The 12,687-nt window shown below is 36.0% G+C and overlaps 1 protein-coding gene across 1 annotated transcript in view; it reads right to left on the bottom strand.

Moving 5' to 3' along the window:
* Positions 1–1,843: 1,843 nt before the first annotated feature.
* amon (prohormone processing protease amontillado) overlaps positions 1,844–12,687 on the bottom strand; it is a 122,868-nt gene continuing 112,024 nt past the window's right edge. Inside the window, exons 6-13 of the mRNA XM_090386527.1 lie at positions 9,881–9,957; positions 9,164–9,252; positions 8,735–8,910; positions 7,702–7,914; positions 6,217–6,317; positions 5,508–5,741; positions 5,207–5,371; positions 1,844–2,700 (exon numbers count right to left, since the gene is read on the bottom strand). Coding sequence (XP_090242653.1) covers positions 2,421–2,700; positions 5,207–5,371; positions 5,508–5,741; positions 6,217–6,317; positions 7,702–7,914; positions 8,735–8,910; positions 9,164–9,252; positions 9,881–9,957 — 1,335 coding nt within the window. The 3' untranslated portion in view covers positions 1,844–2,420. The remainder of the gene's footprint in view (positions 2,701–5,206; positions 5,372–5,507; positions 5,742–6,216; positions 6,318–7,701; positions 7,915–8,734; positions 8,911–9,163; positions 9,253–9,880; positions 9,958–12,687) is intronic.

Consider the following 12,687-nt stretch of genomic DNA (forward strand, 5'->3'; position numbering starts at 1 on the left):
GTTTTATTTCGAAAATAGGCTAGGAACCCATTTCCTAGAATCTTTACTTATGAAAGACAAACTATTGGTAAAATAGCAGCTAACAAAAAAAGTATGTCTGTTTTATTGTGGACAATAACTTGGCGAAGAAAAGATATTTTACAATACAGAATTGCATACATCACAACATTTATCAACAAATGTCGTATATATATATATACAGCTATTTGCGAAGATACAAGTCACTAATTTTCTACTATTTTCATTTCATTGGTGCGTTGGTTTTTATTTTTAAGGTAAACAAACACAATGAACAATTATTTTTGCAATTTTTATATATGTCGTGACAATCGTCACTATAAAGTTACAGAAAACTGCTTACTAATACTGATTTAATTAGCTAAGCCTACTTTACAGTTCATAGAGGAATTCAGCATGCTCTTTGTACTAAAATCGCTAACGAGTCTTTCGGAACTAAAGTTATTGATTTCTTTTTTTGCGCTGTTTTCCGATGTTTCTTTGAGGTACTACCACTTGAAATTGGTATCAGGAACTAGATATGTGTACGCATAAAGGAAAGTCTACCTGTAACCTCTTAGGACAATGGTGTTTAATAGTACAGGTTAATAATAACAATATTATTATTGGACAAGTTTGGTTTTCAGACTGAAGGACTTCCAAATCATATGCGAACTACGACTATTTTTTTCCCTAATAGAATATTGCTCCTGTTATCACGTTAATATAAAAATATACTTTCGTATACTTGCTAACATCTCCTGCTATCTAGATTTTGGATCAAAGCAATAATAACAAATCCAGTTTTGTGAGATAATATTGATATGTGGATTTATCGGTAATCAACAAAGAAATTAATTCTAAAAATAAACGATCGTTGATTTAAAGAGAGGGTGGCTGGGGGAGAGATAGAGGAACAGGTACATAAACTAAAAGATATTCCCTTTTATTATCAATGATTTCCTCTATTAGTGATAAACAAATTTAGGGTTTAAAAAAGATGGGCTTTAGCTTGCTTAACATTTCAGATTCATACCTAGTTCACATTTACAGTAGCTCGCTTAAAAATTACTTCTTTTAGCATCTATTTACATTGAAGGGCTCGACAACTTGTGGAATATTACAAGGTGTAATCTAAAAGTCTTTACATTTTTTCCAGTATATCTCGTTATAAACTAACTCGATCTACAACCTGAAATTTAAACATGTTTAAGCATGTTATATGAGCAATATGCTGTTTGCAATACTTAAATTTCAGGTGTGTCACGTGATAAACAAATATGGCGCATCGCTAGATAATATGGAACGTGTGTCAGGAATTGAGAAAAGTACAGTTAACTTAGCCAGCATATAAAAAAAGTCAAACGAAATTGGGTTTGGATCTCAAGGGCACACGAGGGTAACTATTTTCGAGTATTGGGAACAGTCTTATCAGACACATTAATAAAAATGCTGCCGATTTGTGCATTTTTTTTGGCCATGATCACAGATGACCAACAGTCGCATTACAGTTGATCCCCAACGTAGAAGACTGTTTTGCCGAATGTTGAACTTGCTTGCAGATAATTGGTTATTAATATCCTTACATTAGTTATGTTTTAGTCCCAGGAGTCACACATTATAAGTGACGGTGCCGCAGTGTGAGATTATTACCGAACCGAACACTTTGAACACAATCAAATTCCTAAACTTTGCGTTCACTTTTTGGAAAAAACTGTTGGATAACACAAAAACAGGGAGGCTGTTGGGTGTTCTGATATGACCACGTTTGGGAGATGCTTAAAGGTAACGTTACACGTTCAGAGGCAAACAATCTAATCTGCAAAAAAAAAAAAAAAAAAAAAAAAATAGCCAGAAGACCTATATTAAGAGAAAACATAAAGGAAAACAGCAGGTCCCTATTCACGCAAGCATCTTGGATTTCCGATTACTGAAAAATCAGAACATTGATAATTTGATTGAGGACAGCTCTACTAAAGAGAGTTATATTAATTTTGGAATTTCAACAAAAAGAGATGGAGAGACTGGATTGATATAATGCTATTCACACGGCACCTTCCACGAATTTAGCCTTTCAACATAATCTTTATCCGTGTGCGTGTGTAATGGTTGAACAATATTACCGATCGATACAACGCATGGTAAGGAGAACGTTGAAAGGAGCTGCAAAAGCTACATTCGCAATAACTAGTAATGCAAGGATAGCAAGAAATAAAATCAAATGATTTTTGCATTATATTGCAGAAACTATAGTATCTGTAACATGATGCATATATAACTGAAGTCCTAATTAAACAGCCATCATGGAGAGCAAGAAGCAGGTTTCAACGGAAAAGTGTACGACAATTTCGGACCAAAGCGCTTTAGGTAGTAGGAGCCACTATACACAATGGGCTAAGCGTGATTAGGATTCAAGTTGGGTTTTAGATTTTATAACCTATTTCGTGAGCTTTCTTTACTATGGCGAGTTTTGAATTTTCATCCTCCACTGGGAGATCGCGATAAGGTGGATCGCGCGTTCCATGAATCATTAGAGTCCATTCTTTCAGGAAGCCACTCTGTTGAGGTTGAATCTCAAAACGGACTTCTAAAGTCCATTTTCCTCTTGGGTTTTCTCCCCAGGTGTGAGTGGTCATAAATGGCCACTTGGTGAAGCCATCGAAGCGATCATCATCATTTGGTCGTCGGCTGAGAATCATGGACCTAAAGGAAAATACAAAACATCAGTTTGTTGTATTAATAGCAATGCAGTATTAAAACAACTTTATAATATCATTATACGAAGGACAACTTTATTTGGACAAATCATTTTGTTGAATAGAATAAATCTATTCATTTATGTAATTGTATGTATCGCAATACGATATATTCAAAAATATTTTCGGACCAAAACATTTTATGCATTACAACAAAACTGTCTTATTAGGGCCACCCGGTTTCGAAGTTATAAGCCCATGTGTATTTTGTCCATAAATTGCTTCTGTTCTATGGTCGATTTGCGGTTTTGCTGAACAAAAAATCCAAAGATTTCGGTGGAAGAAAACCTTAATGTTCACGCTTAAGACCGACTAACTCAGCCACGGAGTGAAAATAACCATAAAAGTTCCTAACATCACTGAAGGGATTCGAATCCCGGGCCGTTTTACACGCGGTGTGCTGATCAGTTTTCTAGATCATAACGTCACTGGAGATGAATCATTGCGCAACCATTACGAGTCGGAAACAAAGAATGAGTTTGCTATGGAAATATTAGGTTCATTATATAATTATCTATCATTTAATTTTTTTTTTTTTTAAAAATGCACCACACTGATAAAAAAAAAAGAAACTCAAAATGAATAATCCAAAAAAAAAATTCCAGTTAGAGAAAACATCGTGTTCTTGGAAAAAGCGAAATGAAATATTAAAAAATATATGTAATTTTTTATCCTTTGGAGAAGAAATTAGATATTTCTTCTGATATTTTCTGTGTGTTATTATCTAGACTGCAAACAAACTATAATAAGTATTTTTAAACTGGTAATATAATATACTCGTACAGGTATCTTTTTGCCAATCTAATGTTTAGTAAAAGTCAATTAAGTAAAATTTCATTAAATTTTTCCTTTTCGTCTTTCTATGTCTAATAATAAATAATAAAATCGGAAATTCCTAGACGTAAAACTCGTACATTCAGATGAATAGGAAAAATTCTGTTCTTTTCGATCAGTTCTACTGGATCTTGATCGGCAACAAAACATCCGAAAACAATCGTCTTGAATGTCTAATGAACATGTCACGAACTTACATTGGAGATTCGAAAAGGCAAAGACCGTGTAAGCTGCCTTTTCGAACATGGGATAATATAAGTTCCTTGATTCCGATTCTTAGTTGAAGCAAAGTGAAGAGAAACTGTTCTTTGTGGTCTTGTTGCGGCTAGTCTTAATGGGTTGAGGTTCCTTGACGTCACATGTGGATCTGAGACAATTTTGGAACCGTAAGTGTGTAATGTATGTTGTGTGCGTGTAGAGCTACAGTCCTAGAGGTTGAAAAAGCTGCTCTTAGTGTTACTGCAGAGGTAAGCCCGTTGAGCGAAGAACCATATTCTTCCGTGGTTATGGGGTGCAGCTGATGTTATCTAGGCAGTATCGGATATCCATCTGTGCGGTAGTACAGTGGTTATAATCACCGTCGTTCCTTTCCAGGTGGGAAAGGTCCGAGTTCGAATCCTATCAATGAGGCGAGGAACTTATGGGCTGTTTCATTCCGTGGCCGAGTTATTCGGTCTTAGGCTTGGACAGCAAGATCCTCCACCAGAAACTCGGGTTTTTTGTCCAGCAAAACAGGCAAATCGACCAGAGAGCACACGCAATTTACAGACACAATGCACGCGGGCAGATGAATTAGTTTTCAGGTGGCTTAACATGACACTGTACCGAATAGCCCAGACTTATTAAGATCCTTTCTCCTGTAGTGGTGCGCAGTATGTAATACATGAGCTGACTGATTGTGAGAAACAAGCAGTCACAGCTTATACGATCATTACTCCTTCATATTTCTCCTCCAGCTGAATATGGTGGGGAGATCCAGGATTTACTTGAGTTTCTGATTACTCAGACTTCTTTTAATAATGTTCGGCACAATTCTAGTTATGGTCTCCCAGACTCCTGGGTGGTAGGAAAAAGTAGATGGTTGGACAGGGTTTCAGCTTAGAGTCGGATTCTGTACTACTCTATGGTGCGGTTTATGAATAAAGTTATGGGGAATGATGATTTAATTGTAAAATGCATTTTATTTTCTATAGTTCGGGTTAAAACTCTTGGGAACTGCAGTTTTGCAGGAAGTTAGGTAAGACCCTTCACTACTCCGACTGTGGCAATGGATGGGTGCCCTCGTGGATAGCACAATTGGTATAATCGCCATTCTCCCTAACACCGGGTGGAAAAGGCCCGAGTTCGAATCCTATACAACAAATCTATACAATGCAATATGACTCAAGTTGCTGATGCTCCTAAACCCTACAATTCAAGTTCCACAGACATGAATTCTTGGTGTGTGATTCACGTGAGAGGGGTATTGGTGAACATCCTCTCCATGTCGAAGCTAGCTAATGTTCCTTAAAATGCTAAATACTGTTCGAGTTGTTTCATCTGAGTGGATACGTTGACGCTAATAAAAGTGATCGAAGAATATTAAAGAAAAACATGATTGAGAGATTATCACTTCTTACCTTGTGCCCATGGGAGATACCAAGAAAAGTGTAACATCTCCCCGTCGTGTGCTGTTCAGTGTAACCACAGCTTGCACGTGTTCTACATAGTTAATTTCTGTGTCTGTCCCTGAACATGACTCGGTGACGATGTGAAGAAACAAGCTACGATTGCCTGGTATTTCGCTGGTATTAAAAAAAAAACAAAAAAACAAATACAAACGTGAATAAAAGGCAGGAGCATGGATATATCTCTAAATCTCAGATTACATGTTAACATTTATTATTTTTCTCCAGGAAAAGTCTCTCACATAATACTTACTGGGGTGAGGATATTGTTCCTGCCTCGCAGTGGTACCTAGCAGGGACTGATTTCCATAGTTTAGCCAAAGCGACCATAGCACCGGCATCGAGCACGCCGAACCCAAAAAGGTGATTAAATTCGAGCCCAACCCCGTTCATGTTCCAATGAAATCGACCTTTACTATCATACAGGGAATTGCGTTTAGATGTTAGCACTGTCAAATGTTGCATGTCTCTCCAGGTTAAGTTAGGGCTGAAAATAAACAGTTCAGGATATTAAGAAACCGAAACACTTCATTCAAAACCAATTTTAATTGGAAGTTTAATTGTTAATATGGGATTATGAAGATATCTTTAAACAAAAATCCTTAAGGAATCCATAAATTAGAATCCGTAAGATGGCATTAAACCAAAATCCCCAAGGCAACTTTTCAAATTGGAATCATTAAAGCATCCTTTAAAAGAAATCTTTAAAGTAATGTAGGAATCTTTAAGGTATCCTTTAAGATATTTAAGATCTCCATCCAATTTATTCATCGAGTCAATATCCTATTGTATTCTCAGTCCCCATAAAGTCCAACAACTCCTCTCTTTAAGAGTATAACAATTATCCATATACAAATACTGTATAGACGCATGCATTTAATTTATAAATTATAATCAGACAGTTAAGTTTAAACTTCCAATTTCACAATGTAATCATCAGGGGATGCTACTGCACTACTCACTTAGCTTCGATGGCCAGAGCAAATACCCCTGCCGCTTCCGGAGCTGCAGCAGATGTACCAGAGTGCGTCTTGGTACATTTGCCGTACAAGTCTGTGGTTGCCTAGGGAACAAAATCATAGAGTTAGTTGAGTTCGATGTCATAAAGACAATTTGCAAATGTTATGAAATAAATGGAAATCAAAGTGCTTTAACTTAAATATTTCTCAATCTTTTCAATAACGGCCATCTAAAATTCAAGAAACTGCTCGTGGCCCATCTATAAATCATGCATCTGTATATGTACATGACGTTTCCTAACGCGAAGCCGTATTTTCATTATCAATTTGAATACATGTTTATATTAACTTTTTTCAGATCCTGAATTAATTCTGAAAGTATGGCCCACATGTTATGAAACACCCTCTATATAGACACTCTCCAGAAAGTTTAAACATCTTTTAATCATTAAATTTGACAGTCACCAGGCAAAAAATGTCACTTGTGGTGTTCAGGGCATATAATAGATTAAACACGTATATCTTCTACTCCTCTTTGCTTACTGCACTCAAAGGAGTGATAGACATCCTGTTAAAGTGAATTTGCTGGTGTTTCAGAAGGAGCAGTAATAAGTTTTTAAGGAATGGTTTGAGTCGAAACCAACTAGAAATCAGCAGAAGAACTCTGATCAAAAGTCTGTTCTAAGTGATTGTGGTCGGCGAGGAATATTGCATCTAGTAAACGAAATTCTGAAGTAGGATCTGTTGAAAAAGACCAATGTTAACAGCTACGCATAAAAATGGCAGATTGATATGGGCTAAAAGCATGAAAGTGGACTGTTGATGACTGGAAAGCTGTGTTGTGGTCTGACGAATCCAAGTTTTCCTATACTCTAAAGTGAGTCCTCTGCTTGAAATACTAATTAGATTGAATCAGGATGGCCATACAAATATTCTGGAGGATTAGGTTGTGCCCTCTGCTGATCATCTGAGAGACACTCATGATTTCAATACTTCTGTATTCCAGGATGAAAACTGTGATTCACAGGGTCTACTGTTTTAAACTGGAACAAGGAAAACCAGGGAATGGTAGGCCATTAAAATTGTATAGTCAAGTCAGACTTAAATTCTATAGATAATATATGGAGTTATCTTGAATGGGAAGTTACAACGTAATAACAGCATTCCCGAAACCTGAATAAATTACGGGCTGAATTGTTTTAAGAATGGCCTAATATTGATATAATCTATCTAAAAGGTCTAGTTCAATCTCACCAACGAGAATTCATGAAATGATTCGTGCTGAAGGAGAATAATTTAATTTTTTGCCCTGTGTTTGTATATTAAATATCTTAACTAACCTTAGTTAAGAACTTGAACCGTGCAAGGAATTATATTATTTTCATTTTAAATTATTACTTCAAACAGGAACTGAATACACGGTTATATTTTAAGATTCCCCTTTTAGCATGTGACAAGAAAATAGATGATCAGAGTAAGAGAACTCACCACACCGGTGTGGGGATCTTTAGCTCCATTACTGAATGTTGAGGCTAGCGTGGACGAGCAAGACTCGTCATAATGGGCGTTTTCGCCATTGTTGATTGCAGAATTGATGGAAATGGTCCACATAGAAGCAGCGTAGCCATCACAGTTACAGTCATCATCTTCTCCCCCATCTCCAGAAGCCCACACGTAGATGTTACCAAGGCCTCCTCTACCCTGAAGAAAATATAGAAATTACAGCTATGCTAGTGTTATAAACCGATTTATTCTATTTTTTGTATATAATAAAACAAATATACTTCAACCATTAAACAATAAGTATCCTAGACAGTTTAACCATTAACTTAAAAGAACAAAGTTTATAATAAATTTAAGATTTCACGACTGTCTGATTGTTTCACTTCGTTGAGTATCTTCAACTATTTTCCATGAATTCCACTGCATTGGAAACTTATTACAATAAAGTTTAAACTTTACATTTTCACAAGCTGCTAGGGCACAATCATTTTCCTTGGGGATGAGGCATCAACTCGTATTGCTCACCCACTGACACAGTTGCTTAACTACATATTTTCAATGGCACCATAATTTCTCCCTATTTATCAAATAATAATTATTTAATTTTCCTGACTTCAGTCTATATTGTGATCTGAATAACCTTGTTTAGCACAGAAATTAGCAGAAAATTTCACCCTGGTGTTACTTTTTGGGACTTTTATTTTTGGTCTTGCATGTGATTTATAACTTTAAAAAAAAAGTGTGTCCATTCAGGTCTCGCCTGTAGCACAGTTTTTATAAGTCAGGATAATGTACACCGGGTGGAAATGGGTTGAGTTAAGATCTTGTCAATAACGCGAGGAATTTTTATGGTCTCTTTCACAATGGGGTTGATTTAATGAATGTGGCGAGAGTTGCATAATATATAAACCTTTCCAGTTGATAGTTGTGAGAGTTTTGGTATTGTAGTTTATGCACAGTGTACATAATTAATTAAGCAAGCTAAGTACATCAATATTATTGCCTGAATGTTACTCACTTCATTGACACCGCGTACAATTGCCCTCATAGTAGCATTCCTAGGACCATCGACTGTTTTTCCATCATCTGTAGGGCCCCAGCTGGCACTGTAGATGTCAATGAGATTTGGCTCGTGACCCATAGAATTTGCTTCTATCAGATCGGTCATGTAAGGTTGGTCCAGCATTCGGATTCCTTGATAAACAGAAACCAAACAGTTTTGAAGCTCGGGATGTCTAGCAAGCAGTTAATGTAATATAAACAGTCTCCCTGAAAATTAATTCACACCAAATAAATTTTACTGTTTTAATTTACCTTTACGTTTTATATTTAATTCAATACTCAATTATTAGAAGAGAATGTTAAAAGAATTCGTATGCAAAAACTAAGAGCGAATAATCTCTACGACTGACATTTATTGTGATGATATGAAGATGGTGCTACCCACCTGCTACTTTGGAGTTATAGGCTACACCAATTCCGCACACACCATTATCTCGCTTTGCTGCCACTTCACCTGCGCATCTGGTTCCGTGGCTAAAAACGAAAGGTTATAGTGAGGAGCAATGATTATACAGCGATATAAAAATAAATATTAAATGGATGATAAATAAGGCTTCAACTTCAATATAAAAAGATACTGGAACGTTGTAAGCAGCGATTATAGTGACAAAAGCACTGTTTCTTTTGACTTATTTTGTAATTTACTTTGAGATGGGACAGTGACAAACGTACATGGGTCAGCCACTTATTTTCTTAATAATAGAAATGTATAAGTTGGTAGAAGATATCTATGCAGAAGCTAAATTATGAATTTTGGACACTCCAGATGACCAAAGGTCTTCAAAAATCATCCCAAACCAGCCTTACATTCCATGGGCCCCAGGCAATGAAGAACCCGACGGTATACTTATTTCGCTATTGTATCTATATATCTTTCTGTACAATTATTTACATATATAAATATAAGATATCCATATTTTGTAAATTAATTCATTTTCTTAAATATTTAATTGAAATTTCGTACGGGATTTTCATCCAGCTGGATGAAAATCTCGAATTACTAGCAGTTTTTCATGAAATAACGCGAATATGATAAACATCGTTCAAACAGCAGAGAATATGATAAAGTCTTTATATAAACTGGAGAGCAACATCCACCTACCTGTTAAACCAATCGTCTGTGTATCGAGGATAAGGAAATGGGTCGTTGCTACTGAAGTCATAACTAGCTTTAGCATTCTGTGGAGAAAGATCAACATAATAAATTTAATTATAATGTAAAAGATGGTCGCAAAATTAAAAAAAAATTATAGTTGCTTTTTGTTGATGTTCGCATTTTTTTTTAAAAAAGGAATTAAAGTCATCATCACTAATTCTATAATCATAAAACAGTCACCACAAACTATTGTTTATGCTTCATCTTCTTCCTCGTAGTCATAAGTGACTTAGATCATGAACTTTTTTTGAGCTTCTAATACCTTTAAAGAAGGCATGGTGAACTGGGGGTATGTATTGGAGAAGGTATAGCATGTCTCTTTTCTTTAGAAAGTTCAGCACTCTAGGACCATCATACAACTTTTCTTGTTCAGTACTTTTCAAGCTCTTAGGTCGACCCTCCTTATTGGGTTTGACATTCAGTTGCCTGAAAGGGATATCTTCATCCACTGTACACTTGTATAAAATCGTGAATGAGGTTTCCTTTTTCATAATGGAGCCATTGTATTTTCAACCAGTTTACATTTTCGCCTTCAACATTCTTCTTCCGTTTTGTTATGCCTTTTTCAAGAGCTCCTGTTTTCAAAATAAGTAACCTTGTTGCATATTTACAACCATAAACCTGTTGTGCCTTCTGGCAGACTTCATAGTATTATACTATCCATCAGGAACACAAATAATATTGTTTTTTCCAGCTTTCTCAATGAGCCCAAAGTATGAGTCGTTTGGAGGGTAAGAGTGGCCAGAAACCATGAATTCTATGACTTCAACTGAAGTTTCTTGAATCAGTTTCATTCACGATAAAGATACCTTGATGTTCTGATTTTGGCCAGTGCATTTGTCGCTGTATATCATCACATGCTTATTTTTTGTTCAACTTAATATGCTTAGTCAAGTAAGAAGCAATTTCTTGGGAAGCTCTGAATGCAATGGTCTCATCCCAAACGTACATGTAACCAAGGTTATTTGTGACGTAATGCAAACCTAAATTATAGCAGTACATATTGCACCTAATAGTAGGCCTCAGAAACAGTTAATTTTGGGAATGGGGGCTTTTTGTAAATCTATCACGATTGTATAGCAGCCAGAATTTACTCGAGCCTTTTCCCACCAACCCTTTAGCTGATTTCTTGCATTCTCTGCTTTTTCCAAATGCAAAACATGTTGCCCCTCCAAATAATCTGTCCTTTCATTGTCCTTTTCTACATCAATCGACTGTTTATACTTTCCACAGGCCTTGCAAGTGTCCTTTCGAGGAAAGTGAAAATGTAAATTAAATTCTGTGTTTAAGACGTCTATAGATGTCTCTCTTTGCTGACATCATTCACAATAAAGCGCACACATTTTTTTTTACGTTCAAACCAGGGCTAAGGAACTTCCTGTTCTGATTATCTTTTCGAGTGTAATGACTTTGAAATGCTGGGAAATATATAAATATGATCCTTAAGTAACTGTTTTTTGTTTGTCAGTTATCTTTTGTGCTGCTACACGTAAATCTTCTCCAACAGATTCGTACGCTGCTTTCCTCCCTAACTACCATTCCGAGGCCACCTTTGCTTTATAGATTCATGATATATAAGACTGCATAAATATGCATTCTGTCGAGAAAAATCGGCCATGGATATAAAATTATCACACTGCTTTCTTCTTTCCTCTTCTGTTAAGGACTCTATGCATATTTTTTTACAACCACAATCTAAGTTTTCAAGCCGCTTACACTGAACTTGTGTTCCTTTTGAGTTCACATACGCCTGACCGGAATTGCGAAGTCTTCTGGCTACAGATCTTTTTGACTCTTTCCTTTAAAGTTTTCTAGGTCTGAAGGAAGTTTCCTGGTATGGTTCTTCTACTTGGTTGGCCTCTTGACGTGCTCCATTTCTCGAGATTTCAACTTAAATCCCCCATTTGAGATTTCAACTTAAAAGACATCTTGCTGCATGAAAACGTGAAGTACGAAATATGAAAAGAGATCTTGCTACAACAAACAAACTTGAAACATAACTTCCATCATACAAGCTGTTTAGGAACAGAATGGCGTAAGTCAGACTTACTTCACTATGATTCTAAACGTTTTGCTCATATTGTTAACTATTCAAAATAAGTGCTGACATATCTTGGTTAGAACTGAAACTTTGACTAAGATTATTTATTTATTAAAAACAAAACTGGCTAACAATCACGACTCAAATATTCAATTAAGTATCAAATTCGGCCAATTACTGTAATATAAGTCCCTGTAATACTAGGAGGTATCAGTGACTGATTTTATATCGATTAGCTGGTAACATTAAATTGAAAATAACTATGACTTTCGCTGATCTTTGTAAACATCACGCAGAGCTTTGATTCCTAAAACAGCAATAACTGGCGTTGTTTTCTTCAGTCTCCTTTCAAATTGATAATGATGCCAAAGTTGTGTGGGTGTTTGCTGTTCTCAGTGAACTTTAATTAACCGATGTCCGGCTCATGTTCCGTTAATAAGATATGCTTGTTCTGGAAAAACATTTAATTAGTCGAAAAATAGAATGGAGAATCGGCAGTCCACCTTAACAACGTCGATACTGCGCATGAGCCCGACTCCAAAGCTGCCTGTAGGTAACTTGTGTGGGGTTATTAAATTTCATATTTGTTTTCCCTATAAGTAACAAAAGGATAGGCACTAGGAACAGCTCTATGATCGCTAAAAGTGGCCGGGCTCTTATAGAAGTTCCAAACTTTCTGTATTCTATATATATACCAATTTTTTTTCTTTTT

Source organism: Mastigoproctus giganteus, chromosome 12 (genome assembly GCF_048544385.1).
Source record: "Mastigoproctus giganteus isolate SK-2022 chromosome 12, ASM4854438v1, whole genome shotgun sequence".
NCBI lineage: Eukaryota > Metazoa > Arthropoda > Arachnida > Uropygi > Thelyphonidae > Mastigoproctus > Mastigoproctus giganteus.